At 39.2% G+C, this 27,529-nt stretch overlaps 1 protein-coding gene across 1 annotated transcript; it reads left to right on the forward strand.

Annotated features, from left to right (window-relative positions):
• Positions 1–3,092: 3,092 nt before the first annotated feature.
• Positions 3,093–3,605, forward strand: LOC140435858 (uncharacterized). The gene has a single exon (XM_072524574.1). The coding sequence runs from the start codon at positions 3,093–3,095 to the stop codon at positions 3,603–3,605; it is 513 nt and encodes a 170-aa protein (XP_072380675.1).
• The last annotated feature ends 23,924 nt before the right edge of the window (positions 3,606–27,529 follow it).

Consider the following 27,529-nt stretch of genomic DNA (forward strand, 5'->3'; position numbering starts at 1 on the left):
AGAAAGAGCAAACTTCGTTTCAAAACAACAGCATAAAACTACCCTCACTAACATATGCATCTGCCGCAAGCGGACACACGTGTGTGTGTGTGTGTGTGTGTGTGTATGTGTGTGTGTTTGTATGTGTATGTGTATGTGTATGTGGGTGTGTGTGTGTGTGTGTGTGGGCGTGCGTGTGTGCGTGCGTGGGTGCGTGCGTGCGTGGGTGCGTGCGTGTGTGTGTGTAGTGAACTCTTCGCTAATAGGCAGAAAGAGCAAACTTCGTTTCAAAACAACAGCATAATACTACCCTCACTAACATATGCATCTGCCGCAAGCGGACACACGTGTGTGTGTGTGTGTGTGTGTGTGTGTGTATGTGGGTGTGTGTGCGTGCGTGCGTGCGTTCGTGCGTGCGTGCGTACGTGCGTGTGTGCGTGCGTGTGTGCTTCCGCGTGTGCGTACGTGCGAGCGTGCGTGCGTGCGTGCATGCGTGCGTGCGTGCGTGCTTGCTTGCGTGCGTGCGTGTGTGTGTGTGTGTTGTCGGAGTATTGATCTGACAACAAGTCCACTGGCCCAAGGGTATTGACTGAAGGCCAACTGTTTCTGTTAGGTTAGAGTATGTATGAGAAGAAGAGGAAAGAACGGATATTAGGCTTGCAGACGGTAGCACGCAAGAAATAAGACACAGCTATCATACCATATGCCTAATCAACAATGTGTGGCGACAAATTAAGTTTTACTACATGCCACATTTTTCCTCAGAAGCGATACTGGGCATCGATGACATGCGAAAATGCAGACTCTGTGTCGATTTTTCAACAAACTGTCCCTATCATATTAACAACAGTACAGTCAACAACGCCGAATTTCCAATACAAGCCAATGCGTTGGACTCCGCAACACAGGAAGAAGTAACCAATAACTTTACAGAAAATATTTACAACGATGGCATCACGAAAACTAAATTCAATATTAAGCTCATTTTAACAAAAGCACAGCAAAACAAATTGGATCTTTTCTTACAGAACGAAGTGGCCAAATTTGACAAATTAAAAGGAGTAACCCCGTTAATCAAACACACTATTAGACTGACACACAACCCGCCAATAAAACAAAGATACAGACCGAGAAACACAGCCATGTAAAAGATCATAAACGACGAAATTGATACCATGTTGAAAGAAGAAATAATAGAAGAATCGAACAGCCCCTATAGCTCACCTATTGTATTAGTAAAGAAGAAAAACGACAGTTATCGATTTTGCATAGATTTCAGACGTGTCAATGAAATCCCTGAGAAAGAAGCATATCCACTTCCATATATCAATCACATACTAGACAAATTAAAGGCCCCAAAATACATTTCAACACTTAATCTGAAAAACGGGTATTGGCAAATACCACTAGCAGAAGAAAGCAAGCCGTTAACAGCATTCATAGCTCCGGGGAAAGGTTTATTTCAATTCAGAGTCCTTCCTTTCAGACTACACGCAGCTTCAGCCACATTCCAACACCTATTAGATTCAGTTATAGGACCAGAAATGGAACCCTACGCGTTCGCTTACCTAGACGACATCATAGTTCTAGGAGAAATATTCGAAGAACACTTGCAAAATTTAAAACAAGTCTTCAAAAGGTTACAAAACGCAAAGCTAAGAATCAATTTAGAAAAATGCGAGTTCTGCAAAGATGAAATTGTATACCTCGGCCACGTAGTCAATAAAAAAAGGAATCAAAACCGACGAAAACAAGATTAAAGCCATCATCCAATACCCAGCCCCAAAATCTATCAAACAACTAAGGAAATTCCTGGGAACCACATCTTGGTACAAGCGTTTTATTCATGATTATTCTACAATCATAGCACCACTAACACAATTACTAACAAAGAAACATAAGTGGAATTGAGGCTCAGAACAATCGATTGCTTTCGAGAAAATAAAAAAATTACTTACACAGGCTCCCGTACTGATTTGTCCAGATTTTACCAAGAGATTCTTTCTCCAAACAGATGCATCAGACTACGGTCTCGGAGTAGCTCTGATCCAAAAAGACGAACAAGGACACGATCGAGCTTACGCCAGCAGATCTTTATCAAATGCGGAGAAAAACTACAGTGTAACAGAAAAAGAACTAGTAGCCATCGTATATGGAATAGAGATAATGCGTCCATACTTGGAAGGCTATCAGTTTTCAGTCGTAACTGATCATCAGAGTTTAAAATACCTACAATCAATAGGAAATCCGTCAGGAAGATTGGCCAGATGGGCCATGGCTTTACAACAGTTCGATTTCGAGGTCATCTACCGCAAAGGAACGCAGAATCATTTAGCTGACGCACTCTCCCGAGAACCAGTAGCCGCAATTAGTACTGTTACACTTGGAGAACTACAAAATGATTGGTACAAAAAGAAAATAGAGGAGGTGAAAAACAACCCACAAATATTCCCAGATTATATGATAAAAGACAGTCAACTATACCGACATTTCTGGGATAAATATGACTACAAAGAAACAGAGTTATCTAATCCGTGGAAGCTCTGTATTCCATCAAATAAGCAAAAACAGCTAATATCCGAAAACCACGATACGACAACGTCCGGACACTTAGGCATAGCCAAAACAATTGCAAGACTGGCACGAAAATACTACTGGCCTAACATGTTTAGAGATACAGCAAAATTCGTCAGAAATTGTCACAGCTGTCAAATATACAAACCCTCACAACAACAAACTCCCGGAAAAATGTATTCAACCTCAATCCCAGAACGACCATGGCATACCGTCACCACCGACATGATTGGACCACTGCCAAGATCAAGCAAAGGCAACATCTACGCAATCGTTTTTCAAGACACTTTTTCGAAATGGGTAGAGATTGTCCCAGTAAGACGAGCCACAACCAGTGTTGTGTGTCAAGCTCTAAAAGATAAAATAATAATGAAATTCGTATGTCCGACCAAACTCATCTCAGATAATCTCTCGCAACTTCGTACGAAAACAGAGAATTCAGAAGTTTACTAAAAGAATTTAACATCGAAAAACACGGGATACCGCCATATTCACCACAGAAGAACCCAGTCGAAAGAACAAACAGAGTAATCAAGACAATGATAGCCCAATTCTGCGACAACAATCACAAGAAATGGGACACGTACATACCAGAACTAACTTTTGCTATTAACTCCGCAAAGCACGACTCCACCGGATTCTCTCCAGCTTATTTAAATTTCAGCCACGAACTAGACATACCCAGTAAGTTAGTAGACGCACCTAAGCCATCCGACATAATCCCACCATCGTGCAAGTGGAACAAATTAAGAGAGACATTCGACTTAGTGAAAATAAATTTGGCCAAAGCTTTCACATCACAAAGCCACTACTACAATCTGCGCCGCAGAGAATGGACACCAAAGATCGGCGACAAGGTCATGAGAAAGGTTTACAACATTTCTAACGCTGCCAAACAACTAAACGCCAAATTAGCTCCTAAATTCTCCGGTCCATATACTATTCACAAAGTATTATCAAAAGTAATTTTTCAGTTGAAAGACGCAACGGGAAAAACAGTCAACAAAGTTCACATTAAAGATTTGAAACCGGCTCACGACGATAACATATAATCCCAATCAAACACAACCACTACCTTAACCATCCCCACCACCCTTTTTACCACAAGTTATGACAACACGCCTGTATTGCAGGAACAGTATGAAAAACAGCCCTCTGCCAGACAGCCCTATCAGAAGACCACCGCTGACTCCAGGCAGGAACTGCGAAATAATAAACAGCCCTGCGTTCCACCAAATGGAAGACATTTTGGAAATTCCAGAAATAATGAGCCCGTTATCGGACAGTTTTGCACTACCACTCACTCCAGGCCGCGAGTGCGAATATATTATAGCAGTCCCAAAAGAAAATTCAAGAGGCACATATGGGGGTAACACAATTGAATAGCCCCATAACATCAGTAAAAGTGTCCATACCTCTCAAATCACTGCTGGCCACCAAATTTGAAAGGAAAAGCATCATACCGCCTAAGACTGACAGCAACAAACACGATCCGGATAAGGTACAACCGCGAGTGCTAGTGCTAGTAAGTGAGGTAGTTGTCGTGCGAATTATGAATGTTCTTGGGAAAAACACTTTTTTAAAAACTGAACTTCACAATTAAAACTTTTATTTCGACTTACAAAGATTTTAGTAACAACAATAATAATTTAAATCAGACTATAATTTTAAATCAGACTTTTAATTAATCAGACTGAAAAATATTGATTTTAACATGGTGTTTTTATAATTTATTAATTGCTGATCTTGCTGTTCAATACGTCGCAATTTAGTCCAGAATGTTCAAGCGGTAGCCCCGTGTTGGAATCCACGTGGTGGAACTTACTGGATGGTAGCGGTCATTGTACTGTAACTACTCCATCCCCTGAAGAAGTTTTGTGAGGGACGAACAGAACTGTTGAGTTGGCCTCTTCTGGAGTTTCGTCGCTAGAGTTGGGTTTTTTGTTGTTTGTTTTATACCTGTAACATATATAGAGGCAGATTATTGTAATAAAGATATATAAAGGAGTCATCCAAAAATGGTTATGGCTATGGTTCCATAATTTCGGGTTAATTGTCTTTAGATGTTCCTCTTCCTTAGAGAGTTCATCCAGTTTGTCTAAGGGGATGTGATCTATTCTTAATGGTTTGAATTTAATCGCTGTTTGAATATCTATGGTCCTTATTTTGGGAAGCATTAGCGGTTGCTCTGGGATGGTTGTCCTTGAATTTATGTAACTCTGGATTGGGGTTTTGAATTCGCATCTTGGCGGAAGATTGATGATATAAGTTCCTTTTAGGCCCAAAATTTTTGTTGTAGAACATCGAGTTGTAATTTTGGTTGATTCGGGGAATATTCCTATATAGTGGGCGTCTGATAATCTTTGAATGATGACATCTCGAGTTTGGACGGGGGTGTATTGGCAAGAAGCTTCTTGGGTGCTCAACTGCAGGATTTGTTTGATACAGTCATCAGTTTTCGTTGCTTCTAGTATTGTTTCCTCTTGGCAAAGATATCTTGTGTCGATTCGGGCACATGGTTCTTCCAAATATTGAAAGGATTTTTCGTTTATGAGGAGATATGGTTCCGGAGGAATGATTGTAGTAGAATTTGCGGTAGGTATAGGAAATAAATGATAATAAGTAAAGGAATCAGGGTGTAGGACAGGAAAATGAAGGATAAATATAATAGTACGGTTTGAATAATAGGCATCTACTTTTAGCATTTTATTGATGATCCATTTTATTTCGTCTTTCTTGATCACACTGTTATGGAGAGTGTTTACACGAGAAAAGGTAATGGCTTCTTCTAAGTCATTAAGTAACTGAAGTATAATTTGAAGGGTCAAATTTAATTGGTCCAGAACATTCCTTGCTTGCAAGTAATGATTGAAGTCAAAAATGAATGTATTGAGATTCGTGCTGATATTATTTACTTCTTCTGCTATTATTTCTTGGTTATGTGTTAGTAATGTGATAGTTTCGTTGAACTCTTTTATAATCTTCTTGTTCAAGCTAATGTGACGATTAAGATGATTTATAAGATTTTCCTGATTCGTCTGTAAGGTTTCTATAGCATTGTTGTATTTTTCTGCGTCATCTTGATCTAGATTTCCAGAAATTGCTTTGATAATGCTTCCTATTCCATTAATTAACCCTCTTTCTGTTCTGCTATAGGGGTAAATTGTTGAGAATTTTTCTTGAGCTGATTTTAATTGATATCTAAGAGCTTGGTCGAAATTTTGTAAACTGCTAAAATACGGATGGCTAAGTCCATTTTGAATTGCTGTGGTCACTGCAACGTACTGGGTTTCAATTCTGTCTAATTCTTCCTTTATTGGTAGTAGTTTGAAAAGGTGTATAAAATCGTGTGTACTAGTATGAATCTTTGCTTGTCCCAGGTTGAGGGGAATTATTCCTGGGTTGTCTTTCAGGTCCTTGATCTTCACTTCCTCTCCCGTCGTCAGGGTGATCCTGTGGGGAAGGTTCAGAATTAGTTTTTGATTTAGGTTGGTGTTTTATGTTTTTCTTGTGAACTGTAGTTTTTGATGTTTTTACAGTCACTTCGTTATTTCTTTTTATATGTTTTGCGGAATATCGCGGAAGTAATTTATTTCTGGTAACTGTTTTCCGTGTGTAGATTTTTGTACTTGGTTTATACGTAATAGGGTCTTGTCTCGATTTATTTCTATTTTCAATGACTTTATTTTTATTCTCTTGTATTTGCTGGTTTACTTCCTTATATAATTCCTTTGTTATCTCTCTATGATTTTGGATATAATTGTTCAGTATTACTTTCTGTATGTCAACGTCAAAGGGATCTTTTGCGTTGATATGTCCGTTTAATATGTCGATGGGTCTTAACTTCGTTGCTGAATGTATGGAATTATTGTACCCAATTATAGCGTATAGCATTTGTTCTTTAATCGAGAGCTTTGCTTTGGTGTTCCTTAGGATTCGAAGATGTTCGATTAACGTAGAATGAAATCTCTCAATCATCCCGTTGGATTGCGGATTCTCTGGTGTTGTATAGTGGATTGAGATTTTATGAGAGTCTACAAATTCTTGTATTACTCCATTTTTAAATTCCGTACCATTATCGGCTACTATCATTGTTGGGAGTCCATGATGTGTTATAAAAATCAGTAGGGCGTTGAGTACATTGATTGCATTTCCTCCATTTATTGGGTAGGCTTGCCCATATTTCGAAAATGCGTCTATTATGGTTAGAAACTTTTGTCCATCAGCCTGGAATAAATCAATGTGAACTATTTCCAGTGGTTTGGTGGGAGTTGGTGTAACCATAAATTTTGGTTTGGGAGGAAGTCTGTCGTATTTATTTTCTTGACATATATCGCAAAAGTTTATGATATCTTCTATGTCCTTCTTCATATTAGGCCAGTAATATCGTTTCCTTATTTGACTTTCTGTTTCAACTATTCCTCTATGGTTCGTTTTTCCTTCGTGATAGTTTTTTATAATCTCTTTTTGTTGTTCTTCTAAGTTAACATCTTCCAATAAAAGATTGCACTTTACTAAGTCATATGCGTTGTGTTTAAAAGTTTTCCTGATAATTTTGCAAATTTCTGCAAAAATTTCTTCTTCTGCTTCAAATAAAATTGCATACTTCTTTTTCGGGTTGAGGTGTTCCTTAAAAATTTTTATGGTATCAGCTTTTAACTGATCTTTCGACAGCTGGATATGATAACGTCTTTTATTCGGAAAGGTTTGTATAATTGCTGGAGGTCGTGGATTGTAGTTGACGATTTTGACTATAATTTGGTTATTGTAGAAGTTAAGTGGTTTTTCCGAAATAGGTATACCAAGAATTGGATTTTCTACTGCTGTATGTATTGTTTCATTTCCGTCTTCGTCCATGTTTTGATCTTCGTGTTTAACAATATCTTCTGGGATGCTTTCTGGAATTAATTCTGTAGCTTTTTCTACTACAATCTCGTCGATTATTCGATCTGCATCTGGATTATTAGTCATTGACCATCCATCGTCTTCCATGTCTACTAAATCATCAAAGACTTCCTTAATTTGTGAATCGATGTCCTTAGTTTCCTTTGTGTGTATTTCGATTCGAGACAGTGCGTCCGCATTTGTATTAGCTTTGCCTTTTTTGTAAATTACTTCGTAGTCAAATTCTTCTAATTTTAATCTCCAACGTACTAGTTTGGAGTTGGGTTCCTTTAGGGAGAATAGATATTGCAAAGGACGGTGGTCTGAAAGTATTTTAAATTTTCTTCCAAATAGGTAAGGTCGAAAATACTTAGTTGCCCACACCATTGCTAACATTTCCTTTTCTATTGTAGAGTACTTGGTTTCGGTTTCATTTAGTGTCCTGGAAGCAAAGGCAATTGGTTTATCACTGCCAACTGGTCCTTGGGAAAGTACTGCACCGATAGCGAAGTTACTGGCATCTGTTGTGAGGTTAAACGGTTTGGAAAAATCTGGATATTGCAATAATGGCTCATTCATTAATAATTTCCTGCACGTTTCAAAGCATTCTACGAATGCGGGTTTATGTTTGATCTTTGCATCCTTTTTTAAGCATCTTGTTAGAGGTTTTGTGATTTTTGCGAAGTCTCGAATAAACTTCCTGTAATATCCCAGTAGTCCAAGAAATGCTCTTATTTCTTTCGCTGTTTTCGGTATTGGATATTTTTCTATTGCTTCAATTTTCGCTGGATTCGGTTTTATGCCTTCTTGTGTGACTACGTGTCCTAGAAAATTAACTTGCTTTTTTAAGAATTCGCATTTGTCGACTTGGATTTTTAGTCGGGCTTCTCTTAGTCGTTGAAATACTTTTGTGAGATTTACTATGTGTTCCTGTAGTGATGTTGAATATACTATTACGTCGTCCATATAGACGAGGCATATTTCTCCTTGAAGTCCCTTCAATACGTTGTCCATCATACGTTGGAACGTGAACGGAGCGTTCTTAAGTCCAAATGGCATTCTTAAATATTCATAGTGTCCATTTTCCACATTAAATGCTGTTTTGGGAATGTCTTCTTCAGCCATCTCGATTTGGTGAAATCCGCTTGCTAAGTCGAGGGTCGTAAAATATTGACATCTTCCCAATTTGTCCAAAATATCGCTAATGTGAGGAATTCTGTATCGGTCGTCAATTGTCTTCTCGTTGACCTTTCTATAATCTACCACTATTCTCCACTTTATTTTACCGGATGAATCTGGTTTCTTGGCCACAACCCAAATAGGCGAGGACCATGGCGATTGACTTGGTCGAATAATCCCTTGCTCTAACATTGAAGAGATTTGTTTCTTTACTTCTTCCTTGTGCACATACGGATACCGGTATGATTTCGTATATACAGGCTCTTCGTCCTTGGTTCTGATGTGGTGTTTAACTTCGTTAGTAAAGCTGAGAGGAGTGTCTGGTTGGTGAAATATATCGGAGAATTTTCGGCATAGGTGGCGAACTTGTTCCTCTTCTTCCTCGTTAAGATGTTCGGTTTTAATTAAGTCGTCGATATCTTGTCTGTAGTCTGGTCCGGGGGTTGTTTCCATGGAATATATATGGAAATCTTGAATGTCTATTTTATTGCTTTCGAGTGGTTCCATAAGAGAAAGATGAATGGGTTCTGACGTGAAGTTGGCAATTTCGGTCCAGGCGAGGTGGTTCTCGGCGTTAGTAAGGGCTTCTCGTACTACGACGCCTTGTACTTTTTGGGTAGGAATAATGATGGTTCCCTTTTCTTCTTTGACAGGAATTTTCACTTGGCTAATAGAATGTGCTTCCAAATGAATGGAATAAAATTGTGTTTTATTTGTTTCGTAATATTTAATGGGGATTGTAGAATCTTTTGTAACTAGAAGCGATTTAGGGAAGTTTAATTGGGCTTCGAAGAGTTTTAGATTGTCGAGGCCAATAAGACCATCGAAAGTTTTGTGAAACTTAAAGAGGTAAAATTTCATTTTGCTGTCAGAATTAAATTCTGAAAATGAAGGAATTTCGGCACAATATTTTTGGGAATAGTTTTGAAAAATTGATGTGACGACAAAGGGTTCATGTTTTATGTAACTTGGAAAATATGAAGAAGCTATTTCTGGATGAAGAAATGACTTTGTAGATCCTGTATCGATTAAAAGTCGTAAAGAAGGCTTAGAAATTTCGATGTAGGGTAGCTCCTTCTTGTCGGGAAATGAATGAAGTTCAATTACGTTCCGATTGCTTCTGGTGGGTCCTCTCGAAAATTTACGTTTTCTTCGTATTCGGTTGGTTGATTTTCGTATGTATCTTGTAAAAAATTGTCGTATTCAGGTTCGTAGTAATCACTGTAGTTGGCATTCTCTTCTTGCTCATCTCCGTGGCATTGTATATTGTAAAGTTCTTCTACGGTGAATTTTGGCTGTGCCCGGTAATTTGGTGTAAAATTTTGACGGCCTCTGGTTGTGGTTTCTGATATTCCACTCATAGGTGTTGGTCTAGACTGCTTTGACTGTCCAGGTTTGGGTGCCCATACATTTGACTGGTTCTGGGTCCTGAATGCTAGAGGGTTTGAATTTTGTCTAAATTGATCGAAGTTTTGTTGCCGATGTGGTTGCTGAAACTGATTCTGCGGATAGAATTGTCTCATTGGTTGCTGCCATCGTGGAGGTACAAAATTTGTCTGTTGGTACAATGGTTTCTGGATTTGTGCAGGCATCTGCTGTCTCTGAGGTCGGCGTTCTTGATAATTTTCGCTTCTTCCTGATGTTGAAGGTTGACTTATTTGATTTTTTTGAAGATATCGAACATTATTTTCTTCCTGTACGTATTGTATTGCCGTGGCTAAACTTCCTGGTCTCATTGCTCTGATAACAGAGCCCATTGGTTCTCGTAGGCCTGCTAAGAATGTTGTAAGAGCTTGTTGACGGAAAAATTCTTGTTTGCTCCTTTTAATATCGGCATTTATCGTATGTAATTCTAGGTAGTTATTAATACAGCTTAAAAGTCCCATGATTTTTTCGTAAAAATGCATAATAGATTCTGTCGAGCCTTGTCTTAAATTTACTAGATCCCTTGTAAGCGAATTTTCGTCTCTCTGGTCTCCAAAATTTTGAATTAATGCGTTTTTTATTTCGTCCCAACTTTCGCATCCATATACAGATATAACTTCCTTGGCTCTACCTGTTAATTTACTGATAATACCATGAAGCAAAAATTTGTTTTGTATATTAGCTGCATTAAGTCTGTCATAATAATGGTTTAGAAGTATTGTAGAAACTTTAATAAATTCATGTAATTCATTTGGATTTCCGTCAAAATTTGGAAGAATGCATAAATTTTTAACGTCAAATTGTGGAACTGCCATATTTCAAAAATTTTCAATATAATATATAGTCAATAGTCAAACTGGTATAGTAATTTTCAATAATCAATATATAAATATATAAATCTTAATCTACTTTATTTTCTATCTATTAATCTCTATGTTTATTAATATATAGTATTTATTAAGCTATTCAATTTTGTCTAAATCTGACTCTAAAGTCAATCTAAGGACTTAGAGGAGATATTTTTAAATTACTTTAATCTTTGTTAATCTATTCAAATCTTTGTTTTATTTATCTTCTAATTTAGCTCTGATTCAATCTAAGGACTCAGAGGAGTCTGATTTATTAAAAATTCTTTCAAAATCTAATCTTCTTAATTCTAAGTAATAATAAAATCGCTTACAGGATAAAGACGATGCCGATGTGCATTCCTTTGCTCCTGAAGGCTTCTTCTAAATTCTAATTCTCTAATTCCCTCGGGTGAACTCTGCAGACGGTTTCCCTGGGGCTGGTTCTTGGAACAGTGGACAAACACTTAAAAGTGACGAGGATCTATAAAGACTCTTCCACTTCCGTACTGACTCTGCGCCAATTATGAATGTTCTTGGGAAAAACACTTTTTTAAAAACTGAACTTCACAATTAAAACTTTTATTTCGACTTACAAAGATTTTAGTAACAACAATAATAATTTAAATCAGACTATAATTTTAAATCAGACTTTTAATTAATCAGACTGAAAAATATTGATTTTAACATGGTGTTTTTATAATTTATTAATTGCTGATCTTGCTGTTCAATACGTCGCAATTTAGTCCAGAATGTTCAAGCGGTAGCCCCGTGTTGGAATCCACGTGGTGGAACTTACTGGATGGTAGCGGTCATTGTACTGTAACTTGCGGAAGACGTTTTTGGTTTTACATATTTGAATATGTAATTGGATATATATATATATATATATATATATATATATATATATATATATACCATATATATGTATATGGTATTTGTTATGTTAAAAAGATGTTTTGTTTTATATTTTTATAGTTGTAAGTTGTATATAGAAAAGGGTCATAGTTAACAATTTTGTTCAAAATTTTTTCTTTAGGAGAAGGGGGTGTGACGATAATATATTTTATCGTCTAGAGTAAGCCTATCTGTTAAACAAAACATGTTTTTGTTCCGTCTCGAATAGTATAAAAGTCGAAACTGAAAGAGAGCTAACCATTCTCGACGCGTTGAGTTGAGAATATCTGACCTTGGGGGACAGGTGAGTTGAACGTGTCCCAAATCCTTCCGAACCCAGTCGATCTGGCGCGTTGAGCGAGATTGACAATCCTTCCTCTGGCTGCGTCAATCTGGTGCGTTGAACGATATTGGCGTATTCTTTCTATCTGGTGCGTTAAACTAGATAGACATCCTTATCCTTGTCCAAGTACTCGTTCTGCGTTGAGGTACGCGTACGACCTCAATTCTTCGATCGCCGTATCTTAGTTTACCATATCGACTATCGTCACACCCATCTATCGAAATAAATAAACAGTACGTCTTTGTATTCAAACATTGTATTCAGTAGACACTTAACGATAATTACTTTTCCATTTGTATATGTAAATTCTAAATAAATGCCTATACGAACGAATCCTGTTTTCTCTGGCTGAATAATACTATCCGACCTCACAAGCCTTTGAAGAAATAGTAGAAGTATCAGAAGAAAACTTCAGCAAAGAGGAAGAGAGGAAAAATGAAGAAAAGAGAAGGAAAAGCACTAGAACTAAATGCTCGGATTCTGAAGAATCAGAGGAAGGGCATACGAGAGTAAAGGAGATGCGGCGGAAGAAAAACGAACCGCCAGAGAAGAAAGGGTAAAAAGGTCAATAGATAAAATGAATAACATAATTATTTTACAAAATCAACGGTACCAAGAAAGGTTTGACGCAATGCAAGCGCAAGTGCAAGAGCTGCAATAAACCATAGTGGTCAAGGACGAGGAGGTCAAAAGATTGACGACCAACAAAATCTTGGACCTTATAGATGAACTAACAAAACAAAGGAACATGACAAAACCAAATAAGGACGAAGAAAAAACCTCCGAACCGACTATAAAGGAAATAAAAAAATCGACTGAAAATCCGGCGAAAAAAACGGATTCGAAGTCAGAAAAGAAGGAAAAGACAAAAAAGAAGATCCAAGTTATACCAATTATAACTGAGGAAGACAACATGGAAACTGAGAATGCCGGATGGCAAACCTTCACAGTAAAAAAGACTGCCAAACCTGAAAAGGTCAAAGAAGACATATTCAAATTAAGCGTAGCGGAGAAGCAAACGCAGCTAATCCAAAACGCAACGAAGCGGAGATGGATAAAATCATCAAAAATAGTCAGGCAAGAAGAAAAGAGCAGGAAAAACAGAAGAAGAAAAAGAAAAAGTAAACACAGCCTTGCACCAGCAAATTTGTGGAAAAACCGGCTCCCGAGAGAAATCATGAAGAAGTTGTCACTACAAAACAATTGCCAAAACCACCGGCAATAATACTTAAAACAGTTGGTGAACTTTAGCGGATACTCCAAAAAGCCGCAGCAAAGAAAATAATCTCGGCAAACAAGTTTGTCTGATCAGGAAGATCTATAGTCATACAGACTAAGAGCAGAGAGGACTACCTCGAAATGGTAAGGCTTCTAGAGAACCATACCCCAGCTGTCGACTTCATAGCTTATCCAATTGGTAACGATAAGCTGAAAGGAGTAATAATAAGAGGAATGTCGGCGAACACCGATACCACGACAATCCTAAACGAAATCATAGACAAAGGAGTAGAGGCAACCAAAGTAGTGAATATGACCACAAAAAGGGCCTATAAGAAACCCCTACCGATGTTTATGGTTACGATAAAGGTAGAAGTGGACCAAAAGAAGAAAAGCATTTCTGACCTGTGCTACATGAAGATACATGTAGAGGATGAAATCAAAAACAGAAAAGAAACCATCCAGTGTTATAACTGCCAAGGTTTTTATCACAGTTCCAAAGAGTGGCACAAGATGTGTTAAATGCGGAGAAAATCATCTCAGCAGCGAGTGAGGCAAGGACAGGACAACTGATCTCAAGTGCGCGAACTGTGGAGAGCCCACACCGCGACTTATAGCGGATGCACAAAGGCAACAGTGTGATGGGTAGCTCTTTCGGGGCGACAGACTCAGTAAAACACAGGTTTGAAATAAAAATAAATCTATTTAGTATATATACAATAAATAAAAAAATAAAAAAGGAATTCTACGTTGTATACTTATAAAACAAAAATAAAATGAATTCTACGTTCCCGTCTGGGTCCCGCGATAAATGAATTCTCCGGCGAACGTCTATAAAAGAAAAGAAACTAATTATTACTAATAAAGAAATGAAATAGCAGACCCACGGTAATGTTCAATACACAATACCGATGGGTTCCGCTTGGCTAAGGACAGAGTACGATCCTCAATACGGAAATCTCTCTGTCCGGCTTGACTCTGTGCAGATCCACGGTAATGTTCAATATACAGTACCGATGGGTTCCGCTTGGTTAAGGACAGAGTATGATCCTCAATACGGAAATCTCTCTGTCCGGCTTGGCTCTGTGCAGATCCACGGTAATGTTCAATATACAGTACCGATGGGTTCCGCTTGGTTAAGGACAGAGTATGATCCTCAATACGGAAATCTCTCTGTCCGAGATGGCTCGCAGGTTCACTACACCGGCGAGTCAGGGAGCCTAGAGCGCTAGCTACAAAACTGTCTAATTCCGCTATTCACACGCCTTAAATAGCCGTTCTGAATCCCACTTCGCCGTCACGTTGTAGAAGTGGATGCGCAAATATTGACACTCCCACGGTTCGAACTGTTAAACGATCAGAGCATCGTTACACCCCCTTCTCTTTGAGAAAAAAAAGTAACATACCTTTTTTTGTGTATATGGTGTCTACAGCCTTGTGATGTCTTCTATCCCTCTCGGTATCTTTATCACAATCTTCCTCCCCACGGTTTTAAATCTTTTACATGCGCCGTCATCTGCTTGCGGCTACTACTATCGGCCAATTTCAGTTTTACTATTACTGGTGATATCACTGACGTTACTATGTATGGTCCTGAGTACTTCGGCGCTAGTTTGCTGGTGAAAGCTGCACTAGCCGATGATAGATGGTGTTCCTTTTTCATGACTCGATCTCCTGGATGTGGCTGTCAGTCTCTTCGTCTTAGATCGTAATGTTTCTTTTGGTCCTCGAAAGCGTTTTCCATGTGCACTTTCGCTAGTTCTCTTAACGCTTCTAACTTGTTTAAGTTTTCTGCATACCCCTGTATATCTTGTCCATTTGTCGCCTCTGTTGTGTCTAATTCCCTTCCGAAATTAAGAAGCGCTGGTGAAAATCCTGTTGAATCGTGTCTTGACGAATTTATGGCGTAGCAGAATTCTGGTATGAATTTGTCCCAGTCTTTATGGTTATCCTTCACGTAAGTAGCTATCATCGTTTTCAGTACTTTGTTCATTCGTTCTACTGGATTGTAATGAGGTGAGTACGGCGGTGTTAAAATGTGATTTATGTTATAGGACTTTAGGAACGCCTTAAAATTTCCGCTTGTGAATTGCGCGCCGTTGTCCGAGATGATTTTCTTCGGGATACCGAATTGCATGACTACTTTTGATCGTAGAGTGTCGATGATTGAGTTCGTAGATGCTGCTCTTATTGGCTGGGCGACGACCCATTTGGTAAACCGGTCTTGCACGAACTATTAAGAAAACGTTTCCTTTTGCAGATCTTGGGAATGGTCCCATTAAATCAACTGAGACAGTATGCCAAGGCTTTTCTACAGTGGACGGTTGCATTTTCCCTGGTTGCATTTAAGACGGTTTATATTGGAAGCACTTCGTACAGGCTCTAACGTAGTCTGCAATTTGTTTAAACATCTTAGGCCAATAGTACTTTTGCGCTATTCGGCAAATTGTTTTTGCAATTCCTAAGTGGCCTGCTGTGGTCGAGTCATGATTTTCCTCCAAAATATCTTTCCTTTTATATCTTGGTACGCATAATTTCCATGGGTTATTAAACTCTGGGTCGGTTAAATTACGGCTGCTCCAAACGTGTTTATATAATTTCCCGATTGATATTTGTAAATCCGGGAAATCGTCTGGGTTCTGGAGTACATTCCTATATAAATTATCGTACCAACTGCATGATTCCAGTTCTGATGCTAATAATTCCGACTCTGGTTCTTCGCTCTGGTTTTCTTGTGGTTGTCGTGACAAAGCATCTGCTACCTTGTTGAGGACTCCCTTTCTATATATTACCTCGAAATCGTACTGTTGCAGTTCTAAACTCCACCTGGCTAACCGACCTGACGGGTTTTTAAGGTTCTTCAGCCATTTGAGGGACTGATGGTCTGATATGACCTTAAAATTGTATCCTTCTATATATGGCCTCATTTGCTTTATCCCGTACACGATGGATAGACATTCTTTTTCCGTTGTGGAATATTTTGTCTCGGCTGGTGTGAGGGTTCGACTAGCATATGCAATTACTTTATCCTGGCCGTCGTATTTCTGTGTTAGTGCAACCCCAAGTCCACAGTTCGACGCATCTGTTTGCAGGTAAAATGTTTTCGAAAAATCGGGGCATGCTAATACTGGGGCCGATGTAAGTTTTGATTTTAGCTCTTCAAACGCGTTTTCCTGCTTCTCGGTCCATTTCCATCTTATCTTCTTCTTCAGAAGTATGTTTAGCAGTCCTGCTATTGTCGAATAGTTCTCTATGAATCGGCGGTACCATGATGTTATTCCTAGGAACCGGCGGAGTTGACGCACATTTCTCGGTGCTGTAAGTCCGGTTATAGCGTTGGTTTTGTCCGGGTCAGTTTTTATTCCTTCTGCTCCAACCACATGTCCTAAGTATCTGAGTTCTGACTGGCAAAACGTGCATTTCTCGAAGTTCAGCTGTAATCTGGCTTCTTTCAGTCTTCGGAAGACTTCATGTAGGTGATTTAAATGCTCTTGGAGCGTTTTAGATATTACTACGATATCATCCAAGTAGGCAAACGCGAATTCCATATCGGGAGGTATTACCTTATCCAGTAGGCGTTGGAAAGTGGCTCCTGCGGAATGCAGTCCGAATGGGGTGGTTTTGAACTGAAAATGGGCTTTTCCAGGTACGCTGAATGCTGTCACTGGGCGGCTTGTTTCTTCTAGGGGTATTTGAAAATATCTATTTGAAAATATCCCTGTTTCAAATCGAGGGTCGATATAAAATTTGCTTCCTTAAGTCTATCCAGAATTTCCGATATTCTGGGTAACGGATATGCGTCCTTATCTGATAGTTCGTTGACTTTTCTAAAGTCAATGCAAAACCTGTACGAGTTATCCTTTTTCCTATAATCTGTCTACCGAAAAGACGGAGTAATAAAAATGCATGATCTGCACGTGATCGTTGTCAAATTACTTTCTTCTCACAAGTTGTATGGGTCAGTTATCGGTATTGTACACAAGGGCGTACGTTAAGGTATTTTGAAGAAATATTGTGCTTTGTATTGTGTTATTGTGTTAATTGTATTTATTTTATATGTTAAGATTTATATTGTGTATTGTACATTTTTGTGTTTTGTAAAGAAATTAGGTAAGTACATATACCAATACAGATATTGGTCAAAAAAGTATTGTGGATGTAATCACGCAGTATAAATATATATATAAATTATTTTATAAGAAACAGGGACGCGCCAAGTAACTTCCAGTAAAATTACCAGGCTAGAACTATTATAATCAATCACTCCTTCACATTTCAACGTGGAAAACTATGAAATTTTTTCTACATCTACCTAGATTTTTTTAAGGAACAATCAGTACACAGTACACTTAAAAAATACTACATTAAACACTAAAATTCCACTAAAATCCCACGTTTCACCGGGAAAAGACCCAGATTTCGACGAAATCCACCACGAATACATACTTAATTGCATTCAGAATCCCACGGGAATTTAAACATTCAAAATTCATAGCAATACTAAAACCAGATAAACCAGCTGATCACCCAAAAAGCTATCGACCAATTTCTTATAATATAATTCTTATAGTATAAACTACTTAAAACAGTAATGTTTAAAAGAATCAGCCCAATGATCTGCAGCTTTCAACACAGTCTGACCAAAAGGACTGATTTATAGACTCTTACGTACTCTGCCTTGCACATTCACCGCTAGACTAATAGAAAATATGCTCACCGACAAAGTATTTCAAGTAACTATGGGATACGAAATAAGCACCCCCAAAAAACTTAAAAATATATCGCAGACATTCCGACAACATCAACAAAGTTTGGCTATGCTGATGACTGGGCTTTATTAACAACAAGAAAATCACAAAAGAAGCTGAAGAGATTCTGACACAAGACCTAGCAATTATGGAACGTTACTTTCAAAAATGGAGACTTTGCCCCAATGCCTCTAAAACTTAAGCAACCTACTTTCACCTAAACAGCAATCTGGAGTCCAGAATACTACTTAACGTTCTTTTGATAACACAAGACTCAACCACAATAACCATCCAAAATACCTAGGCGTGGTTTTGGGCAGAACGGTAAGCTTTAGAAAACATTTAAGTACAGTTGCTTAAAAACTAAAAACCAAAAATAACATAATTCAGAAGCTCTGCGGCACAAAATGGAGGCATCGTTATCCAGACTCACGTCTTCAGGCTTAGCTCTTGTTTATTCTATAGCTAAATATTGCATACCAATATGGATCAACAGTACTTACGTTCAAAAGATTGATATCCAGCTCAATAACAGCATGAGAATGATAGCTGGAGTAATCAAACCTAAACCAACCCATTGGCTACCAATCTGCTGACCAAAGAATATACGAAGATCCTTAGCAACATGGCGCTGCCGATTCATAACTATATAAAAGATGCAAACCTAGGTCGACTGCGCTCCAGAAAATCTCCAATACAAACCTCAGAATTAGCTGCAACTACCGAGTTCAACATGATCACCATATGGATCCATGAATGGTCGGAACCTCAACCAAATACAGTTATACCTTGCACCACAGAGACACCTCCTGGATTTGACCTACCACGTAAGACCTGGCACTTAAGACACTTAAAAGCATCAGAACTCAACACGGTCGATGTTGCGTAGTTGCGTATATGTTGTACAAATGGGGTAAGCTACCATCACCTACAAATTTACATTTACATGTGTATAATGTCCACATTGCCTAAAGTTAGCCTATAGTATTTTGATTCCCATTTCTCCCCATTTGTTAAAGACACTTCCAGGTTTTATTGTTTACTTTTTAAGGAACTTCTTTTATTTTTGTATTGCATTAAAATTTTTTAAGTTATAGTGTCAGATTAAGGTTATATTTTAAAGTTATATTTTAAAACTGAATTGTCCACTTCTACGCCAAATGTTAAAAATTGTTTAAAATTAACGCTATATATATTTCCCGTACAATCAAGCTTGCGTTACTTACATTTTAGCGGTATCTTAAGCTTTTATAACGCTCCTAATTAATCCTATTGAAATTTACGTTTTTTTTATTACAATGTACATAACATGTTTTTATAAAATAATCGTTCATTTCAATTTTTGTCTGTTTAATAACTTTTTATTTTATTTTTCTGGTACGTCACTGGTTTAATGCGAACATGGCAGTATCAATAGGTTTCTATGAACGAGCGGCCAAACCGTCCGAAACTATGAACGAATAGTCGACCAGCGCGAGTAGGGAGGATAGCACTAATGACAGTATTCTTGTTCTCTCACTGATCAACTGTTTGCCACGAATTCTGACCAGTTTGACTGTTTGTAGGAATGATTATAATATTTCATGAGTTCACATGGTATTCACGTGATAACTCCGTCTGTTGGGTAGACGGAGTTTAACTAGTACAATCGGTGAACTCCAACCACTTGTGGAGGGTTCGATGGTTCCTTCTTTTAACATCTTGTCCACTTCTTGGTTGATGATCTGTAGCATTGCGGGATTGTGCCGCCTATAAGGCTGCTTGACTGGATCTCACTTTTTCTTCAATTTTATTTCGTGTCTTATTAAGTTAGTGGGTCCTGTTATGTTCTCAAACTCCCTTAGTTCTTTTCTTAGGAACCTTTCTAACTCCGTATTTTGAGTGGAGTCTTTTAAAGTGTTACATGTCTCTTCTTGATGTTGTATGTACTGTTTGGTCGTATGTTTATCGAATTTAAGTTCAATAGAATGGTTCCTGAGGAATTCCACTCCTAGTAGGGCATCTTCCGTCAACCCTGGCATTACTATGAATGTTTGTCGGGTTTGTAACTTATTGATCTCGCATTCAATTGTCAACTTCTGGTTAAGCTCCATTGACGCTCCATTTGCTAGTCTTGTTCTCCCGCTGTAGCTATCTAGAGAGTCCTTGTATATCTGAGCTATTCTATCCCCGACGTAATTTTTAGTGGTACCTGTGTCGTTGAGCGCTCTGTATGTTCTTTGCCCTATTTTCAGTGATGCGAACAGTCGAATTCGTTTCCCTGACGCCTGAAACAGCAGTCGCTGCTGTAAACCCCTGCTCTGCCGCAACGCGAACAAAACTTTTTCCATGGGTTTTTGCAGTTTTTACGCCTGTGACCTGGCATCTTGCATCTAAAGCATGCCGTTTTCGCATCGTACTCTGCTTGGTCCGTGCGTCTCCAGTTTCCACAGCAAATCTGATTTGCTCGGGTCTTTTCGTCTTCTAGAGCTTCGTATTCTTGGGCTAAATCCTGTAATTCGGCTAAGTTTCCGAAATCCCGGCGGCGAGCATAAAGCTTATATTCTGGTAAAAAATTTTTGTATATCCTTTCGAGTTCTTGGTTTTTGGAAAAAGATCCTTCTCGTCTGATTAATGTTTGAATCTCCGTGATATATCTATCTACTGGTTCGTTCTGTCTCTGTTTTCTGTTTCGGATTTCCTCTTCTAGTTGTAGCAAATATCCCCTGGGATAGAAAGCTTTTTTAAAATCTTCGCTGAAATCTGTCCATGACTTCCAATTTTTGTTATTGTTTCTGTACCATAACAAAGCGTGGTCTCCTAATAATTCTGGTAATGCTCTTAGTAGATCTTGTTTATCGATCTCGTAGGCCAAGCTTAATTCGTCTATCCTCTCTAAGAATTCTATTGCATCCGAATGTTTCTTGTCGAAGTGTGTGTTCCACTTTCGTACTTGATTTAGCAATTCTGGTTGCCCCATTTGTTTCGTTATTGTTAATTCCTGTAATTGTCTTCGGATGCCCGAAATTTCCTGGGTCAGTGTGTCGGATTCTGTTCCCTTGGAAGTTTTTTCTTTTGGGATTGTTCCTGTAGCTTCCTCGCGATTTTTAAAATAGGTTCTGAGTCGCGCTCTCAATTCGTCGACGGTTCCCTTGGGATCTAAGCCGCATTTTTCGGCCTCGCTCTGCAATTCCTCTTTGCAAAGTCGATTTATCCACGACGTACCTGTTACTGAGTCTGTGTCTTTATCTGTCGGCATGTTATTAATTTTTGCTCGGGCGCCAGTTTGTGATGGGTAGCTCTTTCGGGGCGACAAACTCAGTAAAACACAGGTTTGAAATAAAAATAAATCTATTTAGTATATATACAATAAATAAAAAAATAAAAAAGGAATTCTACGTTGTATACTTATAAAACAAAAATAAAATGAATTCTACGTTCCCGTCTGGGTCCCGCGATGAATGAATTCTCCGGCGAACGTCTATAAAAAAAAGAAACTGATTATTACTAATAAAGAAATGAAATAGCAGACCCACGGTAATGTTCAATACACAATACCGATGGGTTCCGCTTGGTTAAGGACAGAGTATGATCCTTAATACGGAAATCTCTCTGTCCGGCTTGGCTCTGTGCAGATCCACGGTAATGTTCAATACACAGTACCGATGGGTTCCGCTTGGTTAAGAACAGAGTATGATCCTCAATACGGAAATCTCTCTGTCCGGGATGGCTCGCAGGTTCACTACACCGGCGAGTCAGGGAGCCTAGAGCGCTAGCTACAAGACTGTCTAATTCCGCTATTCACACGCCTTAAATAGCCGTTATGAATCCCACTTCGCCGTCACGTTGTAGAAGTGGATGCGCAAATATTGACACTCCCACGGTTCGAACTGTTAAACGATCAGAGCATGGTTACAACAGAAAGGCAGGCCCATAAACACCAGCAACACTACAAACAAAGGTGTTAGCTACGCACAGGCCACAAAAAAACCTGCAAGCAAAAACACCGCGGCAACGCAATCCACAAATGAAACAGCAGCGCTCATCGCTAGCTTTAACACAGATTTTAACGCTAAAATGGCATAATTTTCAAATATGCTGGAAAAGATGACCCAGGTGATGACAGCTATAAGTAACATAGGTCAGATATGCTAGTACACCATGCGGAGGATTGGGCCTTGGAACTCAGGTGAGCTATACACAAAAATAAATCTTCTGGATGAATTTTCCAACAGACTGGAACTAGATATCATAGCACTTCAAGAAACAAAACTAGTGGAAAGGAAAAGAACAAAATTTCCAGGCTATGATATCCACAGAACCGACCACAGAGCAACTTCAGGAGTAACGGCCATTATAGTGAAAACAGGAATCAAACACCAAACCATCCCAACACCTTATAACCCCAAGTTATAAGGTTATATCTGGGAGCAATAGATTAACTATTTGTAGCCCCACAAAAAGAAAAAAATCAGTTGGCCAAATTTCAAAAGAATCGTGAGCGAGAACATCGGTGCAATACCCACAATAAACAACATCACAGAACTTAAAGATAGTGTGGAAAAATTAGAAAAAACTATAATAAACGCTATCGATGCCAGCTCAAACGAAGAAGAAATAATAACAAAAAAGGAAGATTCAGGGACTTAAGCATAGAACTGAAAGACTTGATCAGGAAAAAAACAGAAGAAGATGAAGAGGGTACCGAACAAGGACCCAAGAAGGTAAAAGGATTGTAAACGAGCTAAACAGAGAAGTCAAAAGACAACTGCAAAACCATAATAACGAAAGCTGTGACACCTGTATCCAGGAGTTAAATCCAAACAAATCCGCGTTTTGGAGGCTATCAAAATACTACAAAAAGACAAAAAAACCTATCCCACCACTACACGGGAAAAACGGTATAGTATATACCGAACAAGACAAAGCAAAAGTTCTAAAAGACGAAATATCAAAAACCCTAAAAAAACAACGAACATCCCTATAAAGACATTGATTTCACAGAAGTCGAAAATATAGCCAGAAGATAAAAAAGGAAAAAATACTAAAAAATACCTAAGTTAAGATACTTCCCGGACAGAGGGAAGGAAGCTCATGTGATTATGATAGCGAAACCGGGAAAAACGGCACTTTTCCACAAAGCTACCGACCTATTAGCTTACTATCATCAGTAAGCAAAATAGCAGAAAGAGTCATACTAACTAGATTCAATAAAGAATCACAAGCTTTGGGATCTATTCCAGAGGCTCAATTCGGATTCAGGACCGAACACCCCTGCGAACTGCAGGTTTTAAGGCTGACGGAATTCATCACCAAAGGCTTTACCGAAAAGTTGTACACAGCAACGGCATTCTTCGACGTGAGTAAAGCTTTTGAGTATGGCATCAGGGTCTGCTCTATAAAATGAGCAACCTATGCTACAGTGAGGTAATGACATGTCTCCTTGCGTCATACCTAGCTAACAGAAAGTTTAGAGTTCGGATAGGACCAAGCCTATCCGAGCTCGGAGCCCTGGAGGCTGGTGTGCCTCAGGGAGCGATGCTATCGCCGTACTTATACACCATATACACAGCTGACACTCCAACAGGCCCCAGAATATTGGTTAGTCTGAATGCGGACGACACACCCATTGCAGCTAGCAGTAGAGATCCTAACCTAGCTGCCAGCCACCTGCAAAGCGCACCGAATAGGTTCCAAAGATGGTGCATAAAGTGGAAAATTGCCCTGAACCCGAAAAGACACAGGCCGTCATGTACAGACACCGAAGAAGTATACTAGACAGAGACCACCATAGCCAACACTCCTGTAGAATGAACTAACGAGGCAAAATACCTCGGAGTTATACTAGACAGAAAGCTTACTTTCACTGAACACGTAAACGCAAACTTCGTTTCAAAACAACAGCATAATACTACCCTCACTAACATATGCATCTGCCGCAAGGGGACACACGTGTGTGTGTGTATGTGTGTGTGTGTGTGTGTTTGTATGTGTATGTGTATGTGTATGTGGGTGTGTGTGTGTGTGGGCGTGCGTGCGTGGGTGCGTGCGTTCGTGCGTGCGTGGGTGCGTGCGTGCGTGTGTGTAGTGAACTCTTCGCTAATAGGCAGAAAGAGCAAACTTCGTTTCAAAACAACAGCATAATACTACCCTCACTAACATATGCATCTGCCGCAAGCGGACACACGTGTGTGTGTGTGTATGTGGGTGTGTGTGCGTGCGTGCGTGCGTTCGTGCGTGCATGCGTGCGTGCGTGCGTGCTTGCTTGCGGGCGTGCATGTGTGTGTGTGTTGTCGGAGTATTGATCTGACAACAAGTCCACTGGCCCAAGGGTATTGACTGAAGGCCAACTGTTTCTGTTAGGTTAGAGTATGTATCTAGTAGCAGTTTCGTACCCAGTTTTGGAGTATTGATATGAGATAAAGGTATTCGCTGCCTTGTCCAAGTACTGATTGGACGCCGTCCGTTCCTCGGGTCGAGTGTTGGTTGGCCCTCTCCATCTCTATTTCTTTGATCCGTTTCTCTACCGACTGTGTCCTGTGTGTGTATTAATCACATCGTAATTGCTGTTTAGATTTTATATCATTAATTGTATTTTATTTTTCGTAGATATTAAACAGTGAGTTATACTGCCATGGAGGTTGTCGTCGCCAGGATTGACGCCCTTAATTTTTATTGTATATAATATTACCTAGGATATAATTTTATATTGTTATTTACTTATTTTTACTATATTGTTACAATAAATTATGAGTCATATTAAAACCCTGTAAACATTTTGTTTATTTTCACTTTTGTTCTAGTACTTTCTCCGACCCGCTAGAAACCGGTCTGGCGTTTCCTTTCATTCGAGACAATTCAAAGGTCAACACAGCTGCGAGCCACTATAAAACCAGTCTAGGTTCCACGGTATTGGAGAAGAGTCAACTCCGTCTTCGAAGGGATTCCAGAACTAACGGCTATTTGATATAAAAGCGGAATTTTCATTATATGACGCAGTCTGAAAATAATATCGCGTCGACTTTCTAATTGTAACTCGGAAATAAATATTGTAAATAAATAATATAAATTAAAATTCGACCAAATGGTTGCAGTTTCTGGACAGTCTCTAAATCAGATGCAGAAAAGGAAATTAAGGGAATTTCTTCGGCAGTATCGTGATATTTTCGTACCGAAAGGAGGAAAGACGGAAAGAACTACCGTTGTTAAACATAAAATTGATACTGGTAATGCTAAGCCAATTCGTCAAACAGCTCGACGATTACCACAGGCGTAAAGAGAGAAAGCTGAAACGATTGTTCAGGAAATAAAGAAAGACGGGGTGATAGAACCTTCTACGAGCCCATGGGTCTCTCCGTGGTCCTGGTTAAGAAGAAAGACGGAACGACGAGGTTCTGTGTGGATTACCGTTTGCTGAACAACGTTACCAAGAAAGATAGTTATCCTCTGCCTCGGATCGACGATATATTGGACACATTGGCTGGAAGTAAATTGTTTTCTACTTTGGATTTGAAGTCTGGATACTGACAGGTAGAAATGGACCCAGTAGATAAAAAGAAGATAGCCTTCACCTGGATTGTGGCAATTCAACGTTATGCCATTTCGACTCTGTAATGCTTCTGCGACATTTGAGAGGCTTACGGAAAATGTGTTGAGAGGATTATCGTGGAAAACATGCCTAGTTTATCTAGATGACATAATCGTCTTAGGGGAGACATTTAAAGATCATCTGAAGAATTTAGAAAACGTTTTTAATCGACTTAAAGCTGCCCAATTGATGATAAACCCCAAGAAGTGCCAGCTATTTCAAGATAAAGTCAATTATCTGGGTCATATAGTCAGTAAAGAAGGAGTGGCCGTGGATAAGGAAAAAATCGATTTCATTAAGGAATGGCCAGAAACAACGGACAAACATCAAGTGAGAAGTTTTCTTGGACTATGTACTTACTACCGGAGGTATATTGAGAAGTTTGCAGATATCGCTAAGCCATTAACGCGACTTACAGAGGAAGCAAGAGATTACCGCTGGGATACAGAATGCCAAAATGCCTTTGAGACCTTGAAAAAGCATTTAATCACAGCACCAATTTTAGGATATCCACTGCCAGAAGGAGAGTTCATCTTAGATACAGACGCAAGTAATGTGGGAATCGGAGGAGTGCTATCTCAGATTTAAGGAGGACAGGAACAAGTCCTTGAATATTTTAGTAGTTCTTTTAAAACCTGAGCGGAATTATTGCGTCACGAGAAGAGAGCTTCTAGCAGTAGTGAAATCAGTAGAGCACTTTTACCAATACCTCTACGGAAGAAAGTTTTTAATCCGAACCGACCATGTCGCCCGTAAGTGGTTGATGCAGTTTAAGAATCCAGAGGGTCAGATAGCCAGATAGATCGAACGACTCCAAGAATACGATTTCAAGATTGATCATCGGGCTGGAGTTAGCCACAGAAACGCTGATTCTCTTTCCAGAAGGCCATGCCCAGCAGAGTATTCACACTGCAACAAAACGGAATCCATGGAAGCGGCAGTGCTAAGAACAACGATAGTCAATGACGATTGGACGCCTACTAAGATAAGGGAAGAACAAGAGAGAGATCCAGTTATACAGAAAATTCAAAAATAGAAAGAGAAAAACCGCCGACCACCTTGGTAAGAAATATCAAACCTATGCTCAGTAGTTAAGACGTATTGGGCCCAGTGGGACTTATTTATCATGGAAGATAGCTTGCTCAAACGAGTACTGGAAAATGATGACGGTTCAGAGAAGAAAAGACAGTTGGTGATTCCAAAGAGCAGAATAGCCGAAGTACTTCGTCAATTACACGACAGTCCATCAGGAGGGCATTTCGGTGTAAAGAAAACCATTCAGCAAATTCGGTAACGGTTTTATTGGAAGTTTCGACGACGTAAAGTACTGGTGTAAGAAATGTACTATTTGTGCTACGAGTAACGGGCCTCACCGAAAAAGGAGAGCTCCTATGAGATATTATAATGTTGGAAGCCCGTTTGAAAGAATAGCTTTGGACATCGCTGGGCCATTTTCAGAAAGTGAAAATGGAGGCAAGTACATGTTGGTAGTAATGGATTACTTCACTAAGTGGGTCGAGATTTACGCACTTCCAGACCAGAAGGCCGCCACCGTTGCAGACAAGTTGATGACTACTCGCTGGCCCTTACCATTCTGGCCAGTATCAAAGACGCACCAGGGTTGGCATCCGTCTTTCGAAGGAAGTTCGGCCGAGGAGTTGTAGAACTTCAATGCCAAGTGCCAACTCCAGGGAAAGCCTTGAAACTTCAAGATGCATACCTTTTCTAGTTGGTAAAAAAGACACTGTCCGTGACCAACCTACCTACCGAGATGTATGGGAAGCCTTACTTCAATTGAGAGAGCACGTACTAGATTCCGACGTGCAAAAGTTAGCCATGCCAAAGTTGGAGTGCCGCCAATTAGATTGTA

The sequence above is a fragment of the Diabrotica undecimpunctata genome, chromosome 3 (assembly GCF_040954645.1).
Source record: "Diabrotica undecimpunctata isolate CICGRU chromosome 3, icDiaUnde3, whole genome shotgun sequence".
In the NCBI taxonomy this organism is placed as follows: Eukaryota; Metazoa; Arthropoda; class Insecta; order Coleoptera; family Chrysomelidae; genus Diabrotica; species Diabrotica undecimpunctata.

What these genes read in the sequence shown, in the direction of transcription:
- LOC140435858 (XM_072524574.1), top strand. Translation starts at nt 3,093, where the DNA reads ATGATAGCCCAATTCTGCGACAACAATCACAAGAAATGGGACACGTAC.